General features: G+C 40.2%; 1 protein-coding gene across 2 annotated transcripts in view; it reads left to right on the forward strand.

The window, feature by feature from the left end:
- Positions 1-23,011, forward strand: part of ccdc88c (coiled-coil domain containing 88C) — a 70,452-nt gene that overhangs the window by 19,844 nt on the left and 27,597 nt on the right. For both annotated transcript variants that reach the window (XR_002746051.3, XM_023267951.3), the window contains exons 4-19: positions 8,846-8,915; positions 9,425-9,483; positions 11,869-11,952; positions 14,622-14,765; positions 14,970-15,193; positions 15,768-15,849; positions 16,898-17,056; positions 18,444-18,590; positions 19,019-19,169; positions 19,260-19,441; positions 19,620-19,757; positions 19,855-20,139; positions 20,231-21,028; positions 21,673-21,800; positions 21,994-22,135; positions 22,258-22,398. Coding sequence is in view for 1 of the 2 variants with exons in the window: in XM_023267951.3 (XP_023123719.2) it covers positions 8,846-8,915; positions 9,425-9,483; positions 11,869-11,952; positions 14,622-14,765; positions 14,970-15,193; positions 15,768-15,849; positions 16,898-17,056; positions 18,444-18,590; positions 19,019-19,169; positions 19,260-19,441; positions 19,620-19,757; positions 19,855-20,139; positions 20,231-21,028; positions 21,673-21,800; positions 21,994-22,135; positions 22,258-22,398 (2,934 nt within the window). In the remaining variant the exon portion in view is untranslated. The remainder of the gene's footprint in view (positions 1-8,845; positions 8,916-9,424; positions 9,484-11,868; positions 11,953-14,621; positions 14,766-14,969; positions 15,194-15,767; positions 15,850-16,897; positions 17,057-18,443; positions 18,591-19,018; positions 19,170-19,259; positions 19,442-19,619; positions 19,758-19,854; positions 20,140-20,230; positions 21,029-21,672; positions 21,801-21,993; positions 22,136-22,257; positions 22,399-23,011) is intronic.

The following is a 23,011-nucleotide window of genomic DNA, read 5'->3' on the forward strand; positions in this document are numbered from 1 at the left end:
GCGTAAACTTTCCTCCAGTATTTTCTGACAACACGCTGCATTCATCTGGTTTCCTGTGCCTGTGTAGCTCTGTGTTCCACAGTAGGAATGGTGGACCTTCATCATCAGCCTCGTGGACTCCTCTCCAAATGGAATGTTTATGGTTTTGGTCTCATCACTCCAGATAACTTTGTTCCAGAAGTTTTGAGGCTTGTCTCTGTGCTGTTTGGCATATTGTAAGTGGGATGCTTTGTGGCATTTGCATAGTAACGGCTTTCTTCTGGCAACTCGACCATGGAGCCCATTTTTCTCCTTATTGTGCATCTTGAAACAGTCACACCACTTTTTTTCAGAGAGTCCTGTATTTCAGCTGAAGTTATTTGTGGGTTTTTATTTGTATCCCGAACAATTTTCCTGGCAGTTGTGGCTGTAATTTTTGTTGTTCTACGTGAATCCCTCATTTTCCACTTCTTAAGTAGAGTTTGAAGGCTGCTGACTGGCATTCTCAGTTCCTTGGATATCTTTTTATGTCCCTTTCCTGTTATATACAGTTCAATTACCTTTTTCTGCAGATCCTTTGACATTTCTTTTGCTTTCCCCATGACTAAGATTTCAGAAACTTCAGTGCAGCACTGGATGAAAGATGCAAGGAGACCAGAAACTCACTGAGCTTTTAAACACACTGATTACAAGCAAAAAGATGAGTATGGTTACCTTTACCTTTAGTGGCTTGTGTGCATGTTATCAGGCCAAAAATCACCAGGGTATGTATACTGTTGATTAGGGTCATTTGGGTATTTTCTGTTGTCATGATTTAAAAAGAGCAAACACAGCCGTTTGTCAATAAATGGCCTCACCCAACCACTAACCATTCTCTGAAAAATGCCCAAGAAATCACAAATTCTGCCAGGGTATGTAAACTTCTGAGCACAACTGTATAGCTCTAAGTATCTGTCAGAATACTCCCAGGTCTGTGCCACCATTTAAATGACCACTCTGGTAACTTTGTGCTCCATAACTGCACTGTCCCTGGTTCGGTTCCAATTAAGGACCTGTGTTTCACGTCATGCTGGGAACAATAAATTCATTTCAAATCAATATCACGGTTTGAAGCAAAGCAATCAGCCCAAAGCAGCAGTTTAGGGTGTTTGTTGTGCAGCGTGTCCGACCCGGTTTACTTCAAATCAATGCTTTTACACACTCGTGGTCCTCCTGGTTTGACAGTCTTGATTTCCCTGCTTTCTCATGTGTTAATGCTCCATCACATGTTAGAAGTGAGTTACAAAGTCAGCACTAAACCAAAGCTTTACTATTCCACTGTCTGTCAGGAAAATGAGAAATTCAATATTTTACCTAAATCATTCAGTCATAATATTGAAAATGTATCCATATTAACCCTTGTATCGTCCTGTGGGTCAAAATTGACCCGGTTTAAAGTTTGAAAATGTGGGGAAAAAAAATTTTCACAGTGAAACTTCTGATCTCCACATTTTCAACATTTTTGGGAAATCTCTGAACATTTTTTGGTGGAAAAAAAGAAATGTTAAAAGTGTTTCTTAAGAACATTCACAAAAAAATCTACCAGATTTTTTTTGTATTTTTTTTGTATTGTAAATATTAGAAGTTTTACTGATATATATGGAATCACTTTAGATGTTTTTTAGGATTTTTTGGAAAATTTTTACTCATTTTTTGAATATATTTACAGGAATTTTCTTGCCAAATTTGGGGGATTTTATTTATTTATTTATTTATTTTAAATAAAACTTTTGAGGGAAACTTTTAAGGAATAATTGGAACTTTCTTCCTGAAGGTTTTGCAAATTTTCAGAAATTTGGGGGATTTTTTGCTGAATTTTTGGATTTTTTTCAGACAAGGAAACTAATTTTTGGTGCTCATAAATGAAGACAACAGGAGGGTTAACTATCTACCTCTTTACTTTCAATTGTGCAATAGAACAAAACATGTCCCAACAATAAACCTCTAAAAAAAAATAGCCCTTTGGACCTTCAGTGTGTTTGTAAAACTTGGATATCATCTGAGTGAGTGAAAGCTTCTACTTCTAAAGTTTAAACCTCCTGTTCTTGTGGAAAAGATTTTATTGTTGTGCAGTAACTTAAGCAGCACTCGGCTTCTCTCACCCCTTTCCCCTCTCACTTTACCCCTCCTTGGTTACCGTGGGAACTGCAGAACAAAGCCCTGAGCCTACATGGGATGTTTTGAACTCTGTATCCTCTGGCCTACTTTGTATACGTGCACACACACATAAACATACACACTGACACACACACACTTATATTCTGTGTGCGTCTTTGCCCTGGTCAAGCACGTCAACAGTGTTTTATTGCCCCACTAACTGCCTGCCAAGGGGTGAGGCTGGACTGCAGGGTTACTAGAGAGCAGTCTTACCTTTTGATTTTTATCTCGCTCGCTGCACGGCGTGTCCGTTTGTAGCCGTCCATCAGCCCCGGTGGAGGGAACCGCTGGTGGTTCTGAGGCAGCGCTAATGTTCCCTGAGTCAACAGAAAAACACAAAGTGGAGAAAGGAGAGGAGTTACGATGGAGGAAGGAATGAGAATTTACTTTCTTTCTTTGTCTCAGAAAATCCGATGTGATAGTTTCCTGTTTACCAGCTGAACGTTGCAGAGTAACTCTGTCAATCATCCCAATTAGTTTGATGCTAAACAGCTTTGGTTCCATTAGGAAACCGTTGGAAGTAAAACATTTCAGTAATTGGTTCCTAATGGTTAGTTAGTGTTTTAGGAACAAATTAGTGCATTCCAAAAGACAGGTCTAAACAGCTTTAAATCTTCTCTGCAGTAGGATTTAACCCACATTTCACTGTTACTGTTTTTGTTTCAGACAAGAAAGTCATATTTATGCCGCTTTTTGTCTCAGTCAGGAAAATGCATTTTTTTTTTTTTTTTTTTTTAAAGTTATTTTTTTGGCCTTTTATCGGCTTTTATTGGATAGGTGCAGTGAGAGAGAGACAGGAAATGGGAGAAGAGTCGGGGGAAGACATGCAGTAAAGGGCCGCGAGCGGGAATCGAACCCGGGCCAGCTGCGTCGGGGACCAGCCCCTGTACATGGGTCACCTGCTCAACGCGTTGAGCTATACGGGCACCCAGGAGAATGCATCTTAATTCTTAAAGCGACTACAGTCAGTATTTTTATAACGATGCATACCAGTGAGAGGTGTTTCTTGAGTAAAAATGCTACTTAAACCCACAGTACTATACCTGTTCAGAACCAAACGCAGTTAAAAACAAACTGGAAAACATAGTGGACCCACTAGCAGCTAAGAAGACAGTTATTTCTTGCAGGAATTGGTAAATGGATGTTTGTATAACCAACTCACCAGTTCACCATATTAACTCAGGTAACTTTAGAGAAAATTTTTTAATCAAAAAACTCCCAAAACAACTTGATTATTGCAGAGTTAAGGCTTGTTTATCAATTTGATCTCAATTCCAATTAGGAAGGCATGAAGGTTTTTTTTTTGTGGTCTTGTAATCAGTAAATAGGTTGTGTTTTGGCTATAAATAACTCATACTACTTTCATCCAGTCTTTAATAAACATGTTATACATTTATCCTGGATCCAAAGTAATCATTTAATTTTCATTTCCTCGTATAATTCATGTAGTTTCCTATAACTGGCTATGAGTGTCTTGTGTCTTAAGCCCCATCTGTTAAAGTGACAGCAGTCTGACGAAGACTAACAGCCATGGACCAAAATTTACTCTAAAGACTATGAACACTACCGTTCAAAAGTTTGTGGTCACTGAGAATTGTCCTTATTGTGAAAGAAAAGCAGCTTCTTTTCAATGAAGATAGCATTAAATGAATGATAAACCCAGTGTAGACATTGTTAATGTGGTAAATGACTATTCTAGCTGGAAACAGCTGATTTTTAATGGAATATCTCCATAGAGGTACAGAGGAACATTTCCAGCAACCATCACTCCTGTGTTCTAATGCTACATTGTGTTAGCTAATGGTGTTGAAAGGCTCATTGATGATTAGAAAACCCTTGTGCAGTTATGTTAGCACATGGATAAAAGTGGGAGTTTTCATGGAAAACATGGAATTGTCTTGATGACCCCAAATTTTTGAATGGTTGTTTACGTCATGGCAGTCTTGAGTTTCTAATGGCTCCTATAACTCTGAATGTAAATCTGAATCTCAGCGACTCTCTATAAGTCAATTATTTGCTTTTTCAGATATTTGTTGAGCTCCTCAGACTTTTCCACAGTAGAATTTGTGTCTAAGTCTAATGGGTGTCAGATGAGGAGAGTCAGCAGCTGTAGTCAATCATAGTCATTCACAACTACAGTCCACAAATAAGAGTCCACCAAAAAAAATGCGTGTGTGATGTTGCTTTCTACATCACCATTACTGTTATTTAAAATTTCTGTATGTATAATTTATTTTACATAGAAAATACTATATTATATAATATTTATCAAACTTGTGAGATTGGACAGTAAATCAATTGATGGTTAATGCATTAATAAAAGACTACATCTAAACTAATAGTTAATTAAACTGGCCAAAATAACCTGGTTTATTTGCAATTTCCTAACTAACTAACATTCTGTCCAGGTGTGACATAATCTAACTACTACTTTACCAACAGCAACATACAATATCCCAATAGCTGTGATTGGAATAATTTGAAACACAAACGGTGTGTTTTGCTCTCTGTGAAGTTTCTGGGCAAACACTGGTGCTTAAATGTGGAAGAAAGTCTTCCATAAATTGCTTAACACAACTCAAAGAATTTGTGTATATAAATTCCCCAGCATGCAGTTCAGACGTGTGCTGTGTTGATATGTTAAAGTGACCCAGTAGGATGGCCGATAATAAGCCGGGGGCTCGTTTAGACAAGCCGACATGCTCAGATACCGTTGGGTTAACAGAGAGGAGTCTGAAAGGGGCTTCATATGCTCATGTAGCTCTAGAACACATCCTGAAAATGTGACTGAATTTCAACTACAAGCAGCACCATGACAATAAGATAACTTTAAATGCCCAAGAGCAGCTTAAACACTATTTGTAAAGGTTGTATTGCTGTGGCTTTTTGGATTGACAGGCTGCCAGGTGTCAGATTGTGAGGGTGTGTTGAAATATTTTATGTAATACTGGGCTGTAGGAACAAGTCCAGAGCTGTTTCTTCAGAGGAGAGGAGCCGGTTATGGTCAAAGTGGTGAGAAAGTTGTGCAGCAGAGAACCTGGTGGCACAGTGAAAGTCTGATATCCTGCTAGCTGCCACCATTTTATTGATCTGGGATTAGAAATGTGAGCCCACTGTGTTAGTGGGCCATGGATTTGGGCCTGGTGTGTGTGTCTAAATGGGTCAGTGTAGCAGCTGTATTGATTCCTTGTCAGTTTAAAGTGTTAGATCCTGCTGGTGATGTTGCTGGAGGGGAATTTCTATTGATCTGAGCTCTTACTGCAAATACAGCAATACTGAGACAGAGTGGAGAATTTTGATTAGACACTGATGTTCACTTTATTCATGATGACTTTGTGTTTAATTTCTCTATACTGAAATAATGCTCATACAAAAATAACATGTACACCACAATCCTATACAAGATAGTTGTGTGTGATTTGACAATACAGGTCAATCTTTGAACGAAGCTGTAATTTATAATAACTGCATCAGTGTTCAATAATGCTGGTCCGTCACTGACATCTGATTAAAAAGTAAACTAATAGCTGAGTTTAAATTGTGGTTTCTACAGTTGCAGTCATCCGTCAGACATGTGGTGGAGCTGATTGATTATGGAGCTGAGTCTGACGTCGTGACCCCAGAGATGATCCTCCTGTCTCCACTGCTTTGTCCTTTATGAATGTAGTGCTCCTGCTTTACCACTACTACATGTGACAATCATGCTTTTAAATGTGTTATGTTCTCTCCAGAACAGCCACTTTTTAACAGCGTATGCAGCCTTCATGCTGTGTGGCCACTCAAACTGTCACATAGACCAGTGAGAGATTCATTAGGTAAGGGGACACGTAGAGATTCAGATAGCTGGGTATTTTAGATAATAAAAATAGTTTCTAAACTGACCAACATTGCCAGTTATTATTATTGAAGGACTGGAAAAGATTCAGATTCAGAAAACTTTATTTGTCCCCAGGGGGCAATTAAAAAGGCACGTAGAGCAGGCAGTGCAACAATGACGTAATAAAGAAATAGGGATAAATATATATGCAAATCTAGAGCAAGTAATATAGGAGTAAAAGTAAAAAAAGAGAGAAAATAAGACAGAAAGCAGAGTAACATACTAAGTAGGGGGTGCACAGTGGTTTGATTAGCACTGTTGCCTCGCAGCTAGAAGATCCCTGGTTCACATCCCAGCCTTCCTGGGATCTTTCTGCATGGAGTCTCCATGTTCTCCTGTACATGTGTGGGTTTTCTCCAGGTTCTCCAGCTTCCTCCCACAGTCTAAAAACATGCTGAGGTTAATAACTGGTGATTCTAAATTGTCCGTAGGCGTCAATGTGAGTGTGATTGTTTGTCTCTATGTGTAGCCCTGTGATAGACTGTTACCTGTCCAGGTGAACCTGTGATAGACTGTTACCTGTCCAGGTGTCTCCTGCCTTCACCCTGTCAGCTGAGATAGACTCCAGCCCCCCATGACCCTGATGAGGCTCTATAGGTGTATAGATGATGGACGGATGGATGGACGGATGGATGGATGGATGGATGGATGGAAGGATGGACTGGAAAACGACACTGTAAAATCCAACTTCAACTTTAGGAACAAGATCATCTCATGCAAAATTTCGTCTCACTTTCTCTTTGAGAGTATATTTAGTGTTTAGGTTTTCATCTGTCCGTCACGTTTCTTTACGGCATAAACAAACTTCTTGTGCAGACCGATGGTGTTTTCAGGGTGAAGTCTCACTCTGCCTTAAAGACAGCTGGTAGCCAGCTCGCATGTTTTATTCACTGCGTGTGTGTGTCTGTGTGTGTGTGTCTGTGTCTGTGTGTGTGTAAGACAGTGAAGGAGACAAAGACTTGTTTGTGATCACGTTACCTCCTGCCTATAGACCGGTGTAACGGTATCTGCAGGTATTGCCCTACCAGCTGGGTTGTAAACGTGGTAATCCGATAGCGCGTTTATTTGCCTGGTTAGCAGATGACACTGTAGACCTGAGCCCTGCATCTCATTAGGCTGTGACCGTAAATATACAGTAGTCTTACCAGCAGATATCAGCAACATGAATGGTTGTTTTCAGTTTAATATAAAACCACCATGGTTTGTGTGAGGCTGAGCAGGTATGTTTGAGTGTATCATTGCAGCCAGCACCTCCCTGCCTGCTGATAGATACTTCCCTCCTAAAAAACTCCCAGTTTTACACAAACAGAGCCACACTCCTGTAGCTACATTTCCCTTCTTATCAGCCGGAGGTCGGTTCTGTCTGCCGCCCTCAAGGCCTTTCCCTAAACGTGATGTGACCTTTTTCACATGCTGTGTTTCCTCATCTCAAAACAGCTTGCTTTGGCTGACAAATTACACGTTTTCATAAAGACGCTGCCTCTCCTAGAGCTCTGGTTCAGTGGTTTCTGGGATAGAGTCAGTAAGAGCAGCTTTTCAGCTGCTTCTGTTGTCTGTTTTCTGGTCCATCTGTACAGTCAGGTGTGTTTAAAGACAGGAGAGGATATTCTGGAATGGAAAGCATTCCCTCCTAGTGGGCTTTTTCTTTCCTGACATAGACACAGACACAATTTGTCGACAGCAGGGTGTTTCCTGTTAGCTGCATGCCTCTACACACACACACACACACACACACACACACACACACACACACACACACACACGCACACACGCACACACGCACACGCGCACACACACACACACACACACACACACACGTACACCATACACACTGGCACATGCGTCTGGCTCAGTTGTTTGTTGGACTTTGATTTGGTTCCACAAAGGTTTTTTGATCCTGTAAAATCAAGCAGAGCAACAGGCAGTCACTAACACACGTTGTTCATGTTTCTATACTCCACAGTAAACAAGCTGCTGTTTAAATACTTAACATTTCTGATTCCTTTTTTGTCTTATATTGTGCGTTTTTACACCGGTGATGATTTTGCACTCTGTTGTCCAGTTCATTTGTTTTAATCATTTATTTCTCGGCTATTTTCAAAATAAACACCCGATAGATTTAGTCTGTAACAGCAGTAAACTGTGAGGGCAAAATTAACAATATTTGCAGATATTTAGGAGAATTTTGTGGCACAGTAACTCTCCTTACCATTATCAGCAGGCCAGAGTGACATCGATGCTGCTTAACCTGCTCTGAAAGTGCTATAAAGCTGCACCTCTACCGAATGAAGCACAACATATCTTCTTTTAGTCTTCTCCTTTACGCTTTGTTTTGGTTTTAGTGCAGCCTTCTAAAAATGGCACAGTTTAAGTTTTTAGAACAGATACAACTTTTCCCTCGAGGTTAAAGTCCACAGAAACTTACCTTTGTTCCACAGGAGTATGAATCATCTACCAGCTGACAAGTTTTGCAAATAAATGCCAGAAAGTTTTCATGCATTTATCTTTGTGTGTTTAAATGACTAATGGTTTGAGCTTTGACTCTGCTAATTTTAGTTAATTTATCTGCTAATTTTAATATATTACACTGACCTGCCTGATTATCAAGGTTGATTTTCTGCATTTTTCCAAGTATCTGTATATTTTTATTAACAGATTTCAGACCTATCTAGCATTTTTCCAGGTACCTGTACTTTTTCTAGTTGTCCTGCAGGTTGAAAATGCACAATTCACATTATCATTAGAAGACGTACAATTCATTTGTTCTCTTTCTCTGCTAACCCCCACCTATAGGAGACCTTACAGCAGTTAATCGTCATGCCCCTTCCCAACATCCTCTGCATCGCCAAGGACCCCATATCAGGTAACACAACACACACCCTTGTTGTTAATCAGTCCCGTATGTATAAAACACTATAATTAATCACTAACTGCAGCAAAACATGTTTGGGTTGTTGCTATTCTACCATCTTAATGCTATTAGCAGCTCCTAAGGCTTGCATTAAAACAGGTAAACAACACGTTTCTTCTTCTGCTGCCATTACATGATTTCAAATAATAGCTTCTAGAGAAATTAGAATTTTTGCTGCAAGACCAGGATGTGCTTTTACTCTTAAATTACAGCTGAATGAATAATAATGGAGGGTCTGTAGTCAGCAGTGTGTGATTAGCTCTGGTGTTGGATACTGTTTCACTGCCTCAGGTGGACTCCAGTCACTATCATTTCTCACTCGGATCATTTCTGAGAACATTATGATCAAAGACTCGCTGTGTGACTTTTATCAACCTTTTCTTCTGCTTATTCAGCCATATCCTGACTGCTGACGTACCAATCCTGATATACCGTGTGTCTCTATGTTTCTATTCCCACAGCCAAAAGCATGGAGGAGCTGAAAAGACTTTTGTTGCTGATTCTGGGCTGTGCAGTGCAGGTAACTCACTCACACAGGCTCAAACACAGCAGCTCACCCAGCCTCTCCCAGGAACTCCGTTTGTCTCTTTTCAGTTTTGCATGTCTGAGCACAGCTGCTGATTGTGCTAACTGATGAAGTGCAGGGTGGGACTGGATGTGGGTGGGACTGCAGGATTTAAAAACACATCGCTGATTTACTGCAGTAATTAGTCAGCAGTACTGTGGGAAACAAATGGTGTTTTTTTTAATCTGTACAGTTTTGGAACTTGAGAGCCGCTCGAGGACATTAACAGTTGTTTGATTTAATTAGTTACCAGTTTAAACCAGAAAATTAATTTATAGTAGCACTGGGTGCATGAGGTGATTTTTTTTTTTTTTTAACAGGAGGAATGATCTACTGCAGCGATGTCAAATTCATTCTAGTTCAGGTTCCACATTCAATTTGATCTCCAGTGGACCAGACCAGTAAAATCATAACATATTATCCCATAAATAACTCCAAATTTTTCCTTTGTTTTAGTGCAAAAAAACTACATTCTGAAAATATTCACATTTAAGGAATTATCTTTCTACAAAACATCATGAACAACCTGAAATTTCTCAAGAAAAGTAAGTTCAATTTCAGCAACATTCAGCCTCAGTTTATCATTTCCTTATTACAACTTCCAGATCACAGAATGTCTACAAAGGAACACAACATTCAGTCACAGCTGTCTGGAACTGAATGATACAGTATTTTACTTTAAAAAAGACAAAAAAACAAGACAAAATATTATAAAAATGAGACACAAATCAACAAAAGCGATAAACAAAATGACAATAAATGAGACAAACGACACGAAAAACAAAAAAGTTACAAAGCGATAAAAAAATGGACAAATGAGCCAAAAAATTACAAAAGGGTGAAACTGACAAAAATTATACACAAAACAATGAATGAAGCAAAACATGAAATTGCAAAATTGAGACAAAAAGCTCAAGCGAGACAAAAAGGAAACACAAAACGACAAAAACATGAAACAAATGGTAAAAAAAATCAGACCAAAAAAAGACAAGAAACAACAAAAACAAGACAAAATATTACAAAAATAAGACACAAAAGAACAATGAACAATCTAGTATTTTACTTTGGGACAGAAACTGACAAAAACAAGATGCAAAATGGCAAAAGCGAGAAAAAGAATGACAAAAAAATTAGACAAAAGACACAAAACAAAACAAAAAAGAGACAAAAAAATTAGACAAAAAAGTTACAAAGCGACAAAAAAATGAGACAACACAGGCGAATCAAAAAAGACAAAATGACAAAAACGAGACAAAAATGACAAAAGCGAGAAACAAAACAACAAAAACATGAGACAAACGACAAAAGCAAGACAAATAAAGACAAAAAAACAACAAAAACAAGACAAAATATTACAAAAATGAGACCCAAACAGACAACAGAACAATGAGCAATCTAGTATTTTTACTTTATGATCCAAACAATTTGTCATGGTCTAGAAATAATTTTAAATTTATAGTTTTACTAATTTACAATCTGCAGTTAATGTCTTCTCTGTAATTTTTACACTTTGAGGGCCGGATTGGACCCTCTGGAGGGCCGGTTTTGGCTCGTGGGCCTCATGTTGGACACCTCTGGTCTAGTGGGAGCTCCCTTCTTCTCCCACAGCACCAACAAACACACACAGGAGGGATTTCAGTTTAACAAAGGATGTTTTTGGGTCATATTTCTAACGAGGCATCCCTCCTCATCAAATCATCCACTCCCTCTGTGTTAGTTTAGAATGATCCAGATGTGGTAAGTTAGGAGTTAATGGGGTTACCTGTTGGGTTACCTGTAAATACAGAGGAGGGGTTATTCATGTTTGAGGTGTTTTTGTGTCTTTCTACCTCTCCCGTGGCTCTAAACCCATCAAACAGTTTCTTCTTTCACTTTCCCTTGTTTTCCTTTGTTTCACTCCCTCCATGCTAATTTCCCTCCCTGTCTTTCTGTCTGGCCTCCTTTTGTCTGCCTCCCTACCTGTACTGGATAGACAGGTTCCAGGAAAGAGGGAGGCCATGAAGGAACAATGAATGGGAAAACGGAGAGAGGTGTGGATAAAACCACATAAACATGTTATTGATGTCAAATTAAGTCTTTCTCCTGCACACCAACTATTTCCTAAACAATCTGACGTTGTGCGTGAAACTTTATTTCCCATTTCCCCTTCTGCTCTGCTGACACCAACAAAGAGAACGTGTTTTATTCATTTTTTAATTCTGTGTGTGTGTGTGTGTGTGTGTGTGTGTGTGTGTGTGTGTGTGTGTGTGTGTGTGTGTGTGTGTGTGTGTGTGTGTGTGTGTGTGTGTGTGTGTGTGTGTGTGTGTGTGTGTGTGTGTGTGTGTGTGTGTACATCCTCAGTGTGAGCGAAAGGAGGAGATGATAGAGAAGATCAAGCTGCTGGACATTGAGACCCAAGCTGCCATCGTCTCTCACATACAGGAGGTCAGTAGAACATGAAGCTAGTTATGTGACAATCGACGTACGTCTGTCTGTCTGTCTGTCTGTCTGTCTGTCTGTCTGTCTGTCTGTCTGTCTGTCTGTCTGTCTGTCAGCAACATTACTCAAAAACTGATTTGGATGAAATTTTCAGGGAAGGTCAGAAATGACACAAGGACCAAGTGATTAGATTTTGGCAGTGATGCTGCTTATAGTCTGGATCCATGGATCTGTTAAAGATTTCTGTATCATTTCCAGATAGCGTCACGGCGTCACTGTAACCATGACAACAAATGAACACTACGTCAGCTGCCTGCTGACGATCACATGATTGTGATAATACTACAAATCCACTGCTGAGGACTTATCAGGACTTATCCATCAGAAATGATCCAAGGAACAGCTGATTAAATTGTGGGGGTGTTTCTGAATCCCATCATTTCCCACTGCCTGCTACATATTTAGGTCACGTGATTCAGTATCAGTACATAACGTACACATGCATAACACACGCCTGTGCTCAGGTCATTGTGTTTGTGGGTACATCTATATTAAATGGACACATTCTATGTCACTGTGATTTCTGATCATCAGTAATTAATTGTTAAGGAATTAATTCCAGGCTTCTTCATGGAACAGGTAAAACCACTTCATTAGGAACTTCATCAACGTAGACCACCAAACGACAAATAACAATTTCCCAGCACTCACAGAATACTTCACTTCCGCATATCCTGCTCACATCCTTCAGAATAAAAGCATGGCTTGAAACACAATGAGTACAGGCATCTAAATTTCATGTTGCTTAACACTAATAAAAAAATGCTGCATTTCTGACAATGCCATATGGGGGAATGAGCAGCCTTGGAGGGGTACTGCTCTCTCTGAGTGGTTTTCTTGTTTAGATTATGTTTTAAGTAAACCTTTGCCTTTCCTTGAACTTTTGTAAAATTATAATAAGAATCTGAACTGTGAAGACTAAGGACTGGTAAAAATATTTGTAACTCCCCAGCTGCTTTCTAGCATTTCAGATTCTGTCAAACACATCCTGTGATCCTCATTAGCTCCTGATGATGTCTGGTGTTCACAGACAGCTGGTATTATGTATTTCAGTTTGTTTGCATCAGTCAGTCAGGTCACGTGATGTGTAGGTCCTCGTAATGCGTTGTTGAAGTTTGGGAGGTTGTATCTGTGGCCTGCCATTATCCATTCAGCCGTTCTCTCTGTAGGCCTGCAGAGATGTTAGATCGAGCATAACTCTGCTGTAAATCAGTGCAGAATTCTCATCATCATTGCTTGTTCTAGGAGCTGGTCAATTATTGCATCTGATAATCACCAATTTTCCATTTATCACTAAAATTTTCTTTAAAGTAACTTAGCGCTACATTGGCTCTGATCTGTAGTCACTGCTGCATGATCTCTTGTGATGGTTACACTTCATGAGTCAATATATCAACACTGGAAAATAGAAGTTCTCTTTTACTTAAACAGTAAAACATAAAATCAATAAAGAGTAGACATTTCAATGAAATTTGGTGTTTGGGGCTTGTGTTATTTTGGATCCAGGGTATAGGTATAAAAATAGTTGCTTATTGTTCCTTTAGGTCTGTTCATAACAATCTCCTAACATGCCACACTGTGTGCATTGATTTATCTTCATGCTCTGTGAAACATGTCCAGGATCAGCTGATATGAAATAGCCCTAACACATTAGTCAACCGTTTTCAATCTAAAAACTATGTCCATTTTGTTATCAATGCGGTTCTTTCCTATTTTCAGACCACTTGTTTGTGTACTTCATCCTAGCCTCAGGTCTGCCCTGGATGAACTGGATGCTGATGTTACAGAGCTGGTTAACCTCTTCATCCCCCTTTAAAGAGTCCATTGGTAGTCACTGTGGACAGGCACTCACAGCTTCATTATTTAAGATTCCTGTCCCGTAGTTTCCAAATGTGTCAAACACATCCAGCCAGATTACAGAGCTAATGAGCATACAAAATGTAAAGTTCCATTTAATTAATGGTACAGCTGTAAAACGGTTAGGTTGGGAAAATGCCATGAGATGTTTTAAAAAGTACAGTTATTGAATTTTCAACCTGAATTTGAAGCTGCCTAGTGAAGCAAGGACAATACCTGGAGTGTATTAATTCATGTGGTTAAACATACCGTTGTAATACTTTATTTTGTTTATTCATCATTTGTTTAACCAGGTTAGTCCCACTGAGATCAGAGATCTTTTTTACAAGGGAGACCTGGCCGAGAGGGCAGCAGCATCGTCACATTAAAAGAAAAAACAAAACAGTAAACAACAGATAAAATTGACAACATTAAACTTGTTCACATGTAACACTTGCACACAGACAAAGTAGACTGTAATGATTTCACCAGAACTTTAAACTCAATGAGTGGAACAAGGACTTGAAGTTGAGATTGTAATTTATTCCAAGCATCAGGTGCAGAAAACCTAAATGCTTTCTTGTCCAGTTCAGATCGTACTTTGAGGATGATAAATTACAGAATATTTATAGATGGGAGATTGAGACTTCCATGTTTCCTTGTTAAAAGACAAGACAGATGTTAAGGAACAGTACCCAGAATTATAAGCCAGTAGGAAGGAACTGTACAACTGTACAAACATTTACAACACATTTAGTGTATTTGCTTGTTTGTTGCAGGTGACCCACAATCAGCTGAATGTTCTGGACCTGTCCTGGCTGGAGGAAGGATCTGAGCTGGCCCACGATGAACTAGAACCTCTGTCTCGTAACATGGCTGCGTCTCTACGGCAACTCATTGACCAACGAGACAAAGCCAGTGAGGTACAGAGTTTACGGTTATCATCTCCCCAACACCATCTGCCTTCACGCAGCCTCATATTATCTGTATTTCACTATGGCCTCACTGTGGTTGTTTTGTTGTAGACGGTATTTTTATTACTGTGACTCAAGTGCTGGTTTGCAGCATCCATCAGTGCAAAGCTGTTTTCCACTTTAACACACTAAAATCATTGAAATGCCTTTCAGGTGATTGTAGATCTCACCCAGGAGAGGGACTACTTCTCCAGTCAGCAGCCCCAGGAAGGATGCAGGAACCTGGGCATGAGCAGTCCGGAGCGTGGGCAGAATTCTGGAGGCGTGGGAGTGAACGGTGGTTTGGCTGTGTCCACGCTGACCAAAGAGGAGAAGCAGCATCTGTCTGTGGAACTAGCCGATACCAAGTCCAAGCTCCGCAGATACAGACAGGAGCTGTGAGTCTTTTAATCCAACTAAACAGTCAAGAAAATATGCACAAATATTCAAAAAAAAGGTAAAATAAAGTCCATCTGATGCTAATGAGTTGTAAATCTTCCAGTGGGACTAAGCAGCAGTTCAGACACACTGTGGGAGGTTAGAGTCCAAAAGGTTTCTGTGGGCTTCACTGGTTTAAGGTTGCAATGTGGTGACAAAAGCAGCAGCTGGAAGTCATTATGCAGCCAACATAGCTTATTATGCTGTCTCATTCTGATAAACCCATAGTGTAATCATACACTGGATCCATATATTTAGAGAATAACTACACACTCCAACCACCAAAAGCAATTCTGTCTGGGGTCGTTAACCAAATATAATCAGGACTTACAGTAGGACAAGTCTACTGGATGTGTCATTGGTGACTGTTGTCAGACTCTTCAATTACTGTCAACGTATGTAGAAATTAATGGGGTGTAGGGCTGATTATGTAGGCTAATGAGTGTGTGTGTGTGTGTGTGTGTGTGTGTGTGTGTGTGTGTGTGTGTGTGTGTGTGTGTGTGTGTGTGTGTGTGTGTGTGTGTGTGTTTGCAGGGAGGAGAAGACGGAGCAGCTGATGGATTCAAAACATGAAGTGGAGCGTCTGGATCAGGAGTTACAGCGACTGAAACAAGAGGTCAGGACCTGTTTGTTAACAGCTGTTTCACATCTGTCTGACTAAAGGCAGGGTTTTTTTCTGCAAAGAAGCTCTTCCTGTTAAATTACAGTCTTATTGCACTAGCTGTACTCAGCCTGATCATGCTTACTGTCATGTGTACTCAACCCCCCAAAGGCAGCAAACACCCTGTCAAGGAAAATAAAGTGAAAGCAAGCTAGATTGTGTGTTTTCTTGGGTTGCAACACAAGACTTTGTCTGGATTCTATACAAGAATAGACTTAATCAAACCTAAATGAAAAAATTTCCCACTTTCCCTGAAAAACGGTCTGAAATAGCAAAGATCAGATGTCAGATTTTTCTTTACACAAAGCTTCACTTGCCTTGGTTTAACATGCTTTCAGTGCTTCAGATAGAGTGATGCCACCTCTATGTGTGACTACTCTGATTGTATTTTACAGATATTTTACTGCTTATGTTGCTTTGATGCTCTTCTCCCATCTCTCCTGTGTAAACAGAGCAGGACTGCTGGTCTGGAAAATTAGTTTTCTCACAGATGTGTAGTTCAAAATCCAATGATTCCTTCTTTTTCTACAGTTTCTGGCTCTGAAAATGGTCAGATTTGGGCAGTTTTTTAAACAGAAGATGCCGTTAAAATCAACCTGCTGCTTATAAATTCCAGTGCTGCACTTCTATTTCCTCACATTTTTCAGCAGCTGGTATCAATACATAAAGAGAGCCTTTGTAACTATTCCCTTCTCATTGCACAAAATAGATTTATCTGATGTAATAAGTGGATGTCTGTGAGCAGCTCAGAATGGTCTCAGCACAGTGTTTGCATAAGAAATGATGAATGAGATAATAAATATATAGAAGTTCAGCCAAACACTCACTAGAAGAAGTGCTGCCATACATTAGTTTGTTACCTAAACTTAAACGTTGAATTAGTTTGTGACGCAATCAGCTGCTGTGGTCCACCTGGAATACAAATCTAAGTGTTCTTCTTGCAGGTTTCCTACATCCTGTGTGCATCTTGGAGATAAACTGTTTCGTTTTGTGTGTGTTTCAGAACCAGTCGCTGTCTTGTGAGGCTCGTTCAGTCCGAGTGTACCGAGACGAGGTGGACTCGCTGAGGGAACGAGCAGCTCGGGTCGACCGGCTGGAGACGGAACTGACCAGATGTAAAGAGAAACTCAATGACGTCCACTTCTACAAGACCAGAGTGGAGGTACACATCAGGACACACTAAACCATCACAGTATGAATAGCTCAGATGGTAGACAGCATCATTCACTCAGTACTGGGTCAGCGCTGCAGTCCCTCAGCTTCTTCTGTCCACATGTCATTAGTGTGTGAGTGTGTATGTTAGAATGTCTGCTAAATGCTAAAGCATCATATATGTGCAGTCCATTTAGCTCGATATTAAAGCTACATTGTCGACATTATGAGTGACTCCATTTCCTAGAATTTATTTTTTCATGTATTAAGGGTTTTAATATTTTTGCTATATTTTCATACACAGTTGTCTCTGTGTCTTGTCTTGCGTTCAATCTCTCTGTAATAACACAGCCTTAAAACCCCTAATAATATGCGCTGATATACACTACTGCTCAGAAGTATCAGGTCACTTAGAAATGCCCTTATTTTTGAAAAAAAAATTTTTTCTATGACGATCACATTAAATGAATGGTAAATCCAGTGTAGATGTTGTTCATGTGCTAAATGACTATTCTGTATTTTTACTATATTTTTACTGTATTTTTACTATATTTTTTACTGTATTTTTACTATATTTTTACTATATTTTTTTACTATATTTTTACCTGTATTTTTATTATTTTACTGTATTTTTATGATATCTTTACTACAATTTTGCTATATTTTAACTGAATTTACTATATTTTTACTGTATTTTTACTATATTTTTACTGAATTTTTGCTATATTTTTCACTGCATTTTTATCTTTTTACTGTATTTTTGCGATATTTTTTAATACATTTTTGCTATATTTTTGCTGTATTTTTACTATATTTTTTGCTACATTTTTGCTATATTTTTACTGTGTTTTTACTATGTTTTTTGCTGTATTTTTACTATATTTTACTGTATTTTATTACACTGCTGTTCAAAAGTTTGGGCTCACTTAGAAATGTCCTTATTTTTCAAAGAAAAGCATTTTTTTCAATGAAGATAACATTAAATGAATGATAAATCCAGTGTAGACACTGTTAATGTGGTAAATGACTATTCTAGCTGGAAACAGCTGATTTTTAATGGAATATCTCCATAGAGGTACAGAGGAACATTTCCAGCAACCATCACTCCTGTGTTCTAATGCTACATTGTGTTAGCTAATGGTGTTGAAAGGCTCATTGATGATTAGAAAACCCTTGTGCAGGTATGTTAGTACATGGAGAAAAGTGGGAGTTTTCATGGAAAACATGGAATTGTCTGGATGACCCCAAACTTTTGACCGGTGGTGTACTTAGAGCTATTGAGATGTTTTTCACTAAACCTGACAGCTAAGACTCACACACAATGTGAAGCCACAGTGTAATGGGAGTTGGTGCACACAGTCCTCTTCATGTATCTGTGTGTGTGTTTGGTCATTCAGGAGCTCCGTGAGGACAACCTGACTCTAATGGAAACGAAGGTGTTGTTGGAGGAGCAGCTGTCAGCCTCCAGGGGGCGCTGTGATAAACTGCACACACTGGAAAAAGACAATCTGTTACTACGGGCGAAGATCCACGACCTGGAGATGGTAATACTCTGTACTGTACATGTGTATTGTATAGATTTTTATTATAAAATACAGGTGGTCTATTTTAAATGCCTTCACAATTAAAGTTTAGATACTGAATTGTAAGTATGTCATAATTTGAAATGAGGACTTACTGTATGTGCCAGATGTTTCTTTTTTCCCTTATTTTGTCCTTCCATGTCAGGATCAAATATTGCCTTTTGGCACCCTTGGTTTAAAAATACTGGTGTTTCTGAAAGTTTCTGTCTCTGTTAACTTTGCTAATGGTGTGTGTGTGTTTGTGTGTGTGTGTGTGTGTGTGTGTGTGTGTGTGTGTGTGTGTGTGTGTGTGTGTGTGTGTGTGTGTGTGTGTGTGTGTGTGTGTGTGTGTGTGTGTGTGTGTGTGTGTGTGTGTGTGTGTGTGTGTGTGTGTGTGTGTGTGTGTGCAGGAACGGGATAATGAGCGTCGGAGGCTGGAGGAGCTGGTGGAGGAGAACATGCTGCTGGAGATCGGACAGAAACAGAGCATGAACGAGTCTGCTCATCTGGGCTGGGAGCTGGAACAGCTGACCAAGAACCACGACAACACTAACACAGAGAGTAAGACCCGCTGTCCTGCTCTGTTATGGTCTGTTCTGGTTGATGTTATTGTCTGTATTCTTTTTTAACTGATTCTTTTCTCTGTGGCAGCTCGTAAGTCTCTGGTCCATGAGCTGAATGAGTGCGTTTCTAGCCGGGTGTTGAAGCTGGAGAAGGAGAACCGGGAGCTGCAGGCCTCCATAGAGAGACTGAAGGAGGAGAACCACGTCCTGCAGGAGCAGCAGCTCCACACCCAGGAGCTGGACCGGGAGAACCAGAGCCTCAGCAACAAGGTAGGAGACCTGGATCTGTAGGACTTCAAAAGTTCTGACGTTGATGATACCCAGTAGTCATGTGACACTGAGAATTAATGACAACTAGCATGCAGTAGCTGAACTTATTTTAACTTTTCCACTGTTTGCTACCTATTTGTTTAACTTATTACTGTGGTTTGATGTGTTTGCTTGTTAGTTGGAGCGCCTCCAGGGATTGCTGGACCAGGAGAGAATGACCAATCAGGACATGGAGTCCCTGGGAGAGGAATTACTGAAGGAAAAACAGTGTCTGGAGAGAGAGATGCATGCTCTGAGGGCCACAAAAGATCGACAGGTACTTCATACGCTCAGACAAAATGTTGTTCAGTGTTAATAATAGAGCAAAATGTATCTTCAGGTGACACCCGGTTCCTCATGTCCTGTCCAATCAGATCTCAGAACTGGAGAGCGAGAAGCAGCACCTGTCTGATGCAGTGGCGTCGCTTCAGGAGCGTGCTCAGTCCAACAGCGAGGCGAGGGTCCGTGAGGTGGAGGCTAAGAACCGTTTACTGCATCAGAGCATCACTGACACCAGTTCCCGACTGGCCAGCTTGGAAACCCAACTGAAAGTGGTCAGTGAGGAAGCAGATAGGCTGAGAGAGCGAGCGGGACGATGTGAGGAGGTGGAGAGAGAGGCTGCCAGACTGGAGAGGAGCAGGGACTCTCTGAGCAGAGAGGTAATGATGTTAACAAAGTGATTTATTTATTCAGCATGAATGTGACTGCTGCAGGAATTATTCTGCAAGAATCATTTTCTGTCACTTCCAGGTGGAATCTCTGCGTGAATGCAGCAATCAGTCAGAGGTTCTGGAGAAGCAGGTGTCCAGTTTGGAGCAGGAGGTGCACAAGCTGAAGAGAGAGGCGGAGGAGGCCCAGCGGGAGCTGCAGCGACTGGGGAAGCAGGAGGCAGAAAACAGCCTGCTGTCAAAGGAAAACCTGGACCTCCGCTGCTCCGTGGAAAACCTGCGCTCATCAACCGCTCGCCTGCCCACCCTTCAGGAGGAGCTTCAGGAGGTGCAGAGAGAAAGACAGGAGCTGCAGAGGAGGCTGGAGGAGGCCAGTGAGGAGACACAGGGAGAGAAGAAGAGAGCAGAGAGGCTGGAGCTGAACTTGGCTGCTCTGAACCAGGAGAAGCGTCGCTTAGAGGAGGAAGTAGAAAAAAGCAAAGAGGAGAGGGTAGAGGTAGAGAGAAAGAGGCGGGAGACACAAAGCAGAGAGGAGGAACTGAGACGGGAAGTAGAGGAACTGAAGGAGGAGCGGAGAAGAAGGGAGGAAGGAGATGAAGAGAGGAAGAAGCTCCAGCTGGACCTGGAGCAGTCAGAAAAGGGCAGGAAGTTCCTGGAGAAGGAGAGCTGGAGGATCAGGACACTGCTGGAGGGGAAAGAGACAGAGCTGGAGGAGAAAGCAAGGCGACTGACAACGCTGGTAAAAGAAAGCGCAGCTCTGAATAAGGAAGTGGATCGGCTGAAGGAGATGTCAGTCAAAGCCAAGGAGTCGGAGCGGGAGAACAAAGAGCTTCAGAAACAGGCAACTATTGACAAGAGGACTTTGGCTACACTGAGAGAGGTGAGAGGAAAACACCGCTCTAAAATACCATGCTTTTCCTCTACCTATTCATGTCACCAAGTAAGACATTTTCATAACCTGTTCCACACCATCAGACAAAGAATGAGCAGCTTCCTCACCGGGTGCCGTTATCCTCAGTAAAGCTGCTACTGCTTGTTCCTCTGCTCATACAGTATGACAATGATTTATATTAAAGCACATTCTAGTAGGTCAAAAACATACTAAACTTGTAAGCATGCGTAATATGAGCTGTTTAGGACACACAACAAGACTTTAGAAGATGAAAAGAACTGAATCAGAATGTAGATTTAGAGTTGACAACTATAGGAACACATGACAAAACAGTTTAACCATAAAATCCATTCATTAGCTTCACATCAGCAGATGAAGTTTGTCCAGCTGTGGTGGAATTTAGACGTTTAAATAATATTTTTTCTGAGCAGGTTCTGGACTTCTTAGTGTCAACTCAAAAAATAGGTTTTAAAGTTCATTTTTGACCTCGTAAAAATATGAGATACTGATATTAACCCAACATCCAGTCTAATATACATTTTGTGTAGTTTTTACTCAGATGTTTTATGAGCTGTTCACAGATTTGTTTGAGGAGTTTCATAGTTGTGTGCCATGTGTCTTTGTATTTACAGGAACTGGTATCAGAGAAGCTGAATGTTCAGCAGCAGAGTGTCGAGTTAGAGAGACTGAATGAAGAACTGGAGAAGATCGGACTGAACAGAGAAAAACTATTGCAACAGGAGCACACACTGGAGGACAGGTAGTAATATGTCATAATGTTAGGCAGTTAATCATCTGTAATTATCTGTAAAATTAATCTCAGGTGGGTAATTGAGTTGATTTCTTTTGTGTGTGTGTGTGTGTGTGTGTGTGTTTGTGTGTGTGTGTGTGTGTGTGTGTGTGTGTGTGTGTGTGTGTGTGTGTGTGTGTGTGTGTGTCTGTGTGTGTGTTAGTAAGTACAGGCTGCTGGAGTCTCGACTGGAGAAAACGGTTCAACAGACAATGAAGATTAAAGAAGAGAAAATCTCCAATCTGGAAAAGAAACTAGAAGAGAGCAACACACTCAACAGTGCTCTCCGTACGGAGCTGGCCACGGTAAGGATGCACATTCAGATTCTTTCAAGAATATACTTACTTTCTGTATTTTGCTGATGTGTCTGGATGCTGGAGGCATACAACAATCAATATGAAAAAATGTGTTTTTTTTCCTGCTGCAGGTTCGACAGACGGTGTCTGCTCTGCGTCAACGACAGGAGGTGGAAGAGAACCACAACTCCCAGCAGCGTTCTGGGAACAACCGGGACGCCACGGCTGAGCTGCTTCGAATCAAAGATCATCTCATTGATGTAGAGAAGAATGTAAGATTCTTACATCTGAATGAAAATGACAAAGAACATCTCATACCATATGTAAATATTTATGATGTTATAGTATTATTAGTACAGTGATCCCTCGTCTATCGCAGGATTTACGTTCCAGAAACCCCCACGATAGGCAAAAATCTGCAAAGTAGCGACCATATGTATTATTTATATATATATTTTAAGGCTTTATAAACCCTCAACACACTCTTATAAACACTTCCTATGCTCTTAAACACTTTCTACACTCTTAAACCTACGTAGTTTTGACAACATATAAAATTCTATCTGAATATTTACCTGTGAATGAACTACAACTTAAATGATGAAGATGATGCTGAATTAGCTGCAGTACTGATGATGGTGAGATAAAGGTAATGTACAGTGAGAATGGAAAAAATGCTGAACGCTGCTATAAACGAGAGACAGAGAAGACTGATGCTACAGTCGCTGAGCCAATCAGAGCCCAGCGCTGTACGCTACGCATTTTATTTACATTTAATATTCTTTTAATATGTTTTAATTATTATTTTAAATATATTTTTAAATTTTTTTTTCATTTTTTTAGACTAGAACATGCTTATTTTACCACCAAAATAATATATAAAAA

The sequence above is a fragment of the Amphiprion ocellaris genome, chromosome 20 (assembly GCF_022539595.1).
Source record: "Amphiprion ocellaris isolate individual 3 ecotype Okinawa chromosome 20, ASM2253959v1, whole genome shotgun sequence".
Classification (NCBI taxonomy): Eukaryota; Metazoa; Chordata; class Actinopteri; family Pomacentridae; genus Amphiprion; species Amphiprion ocellaris.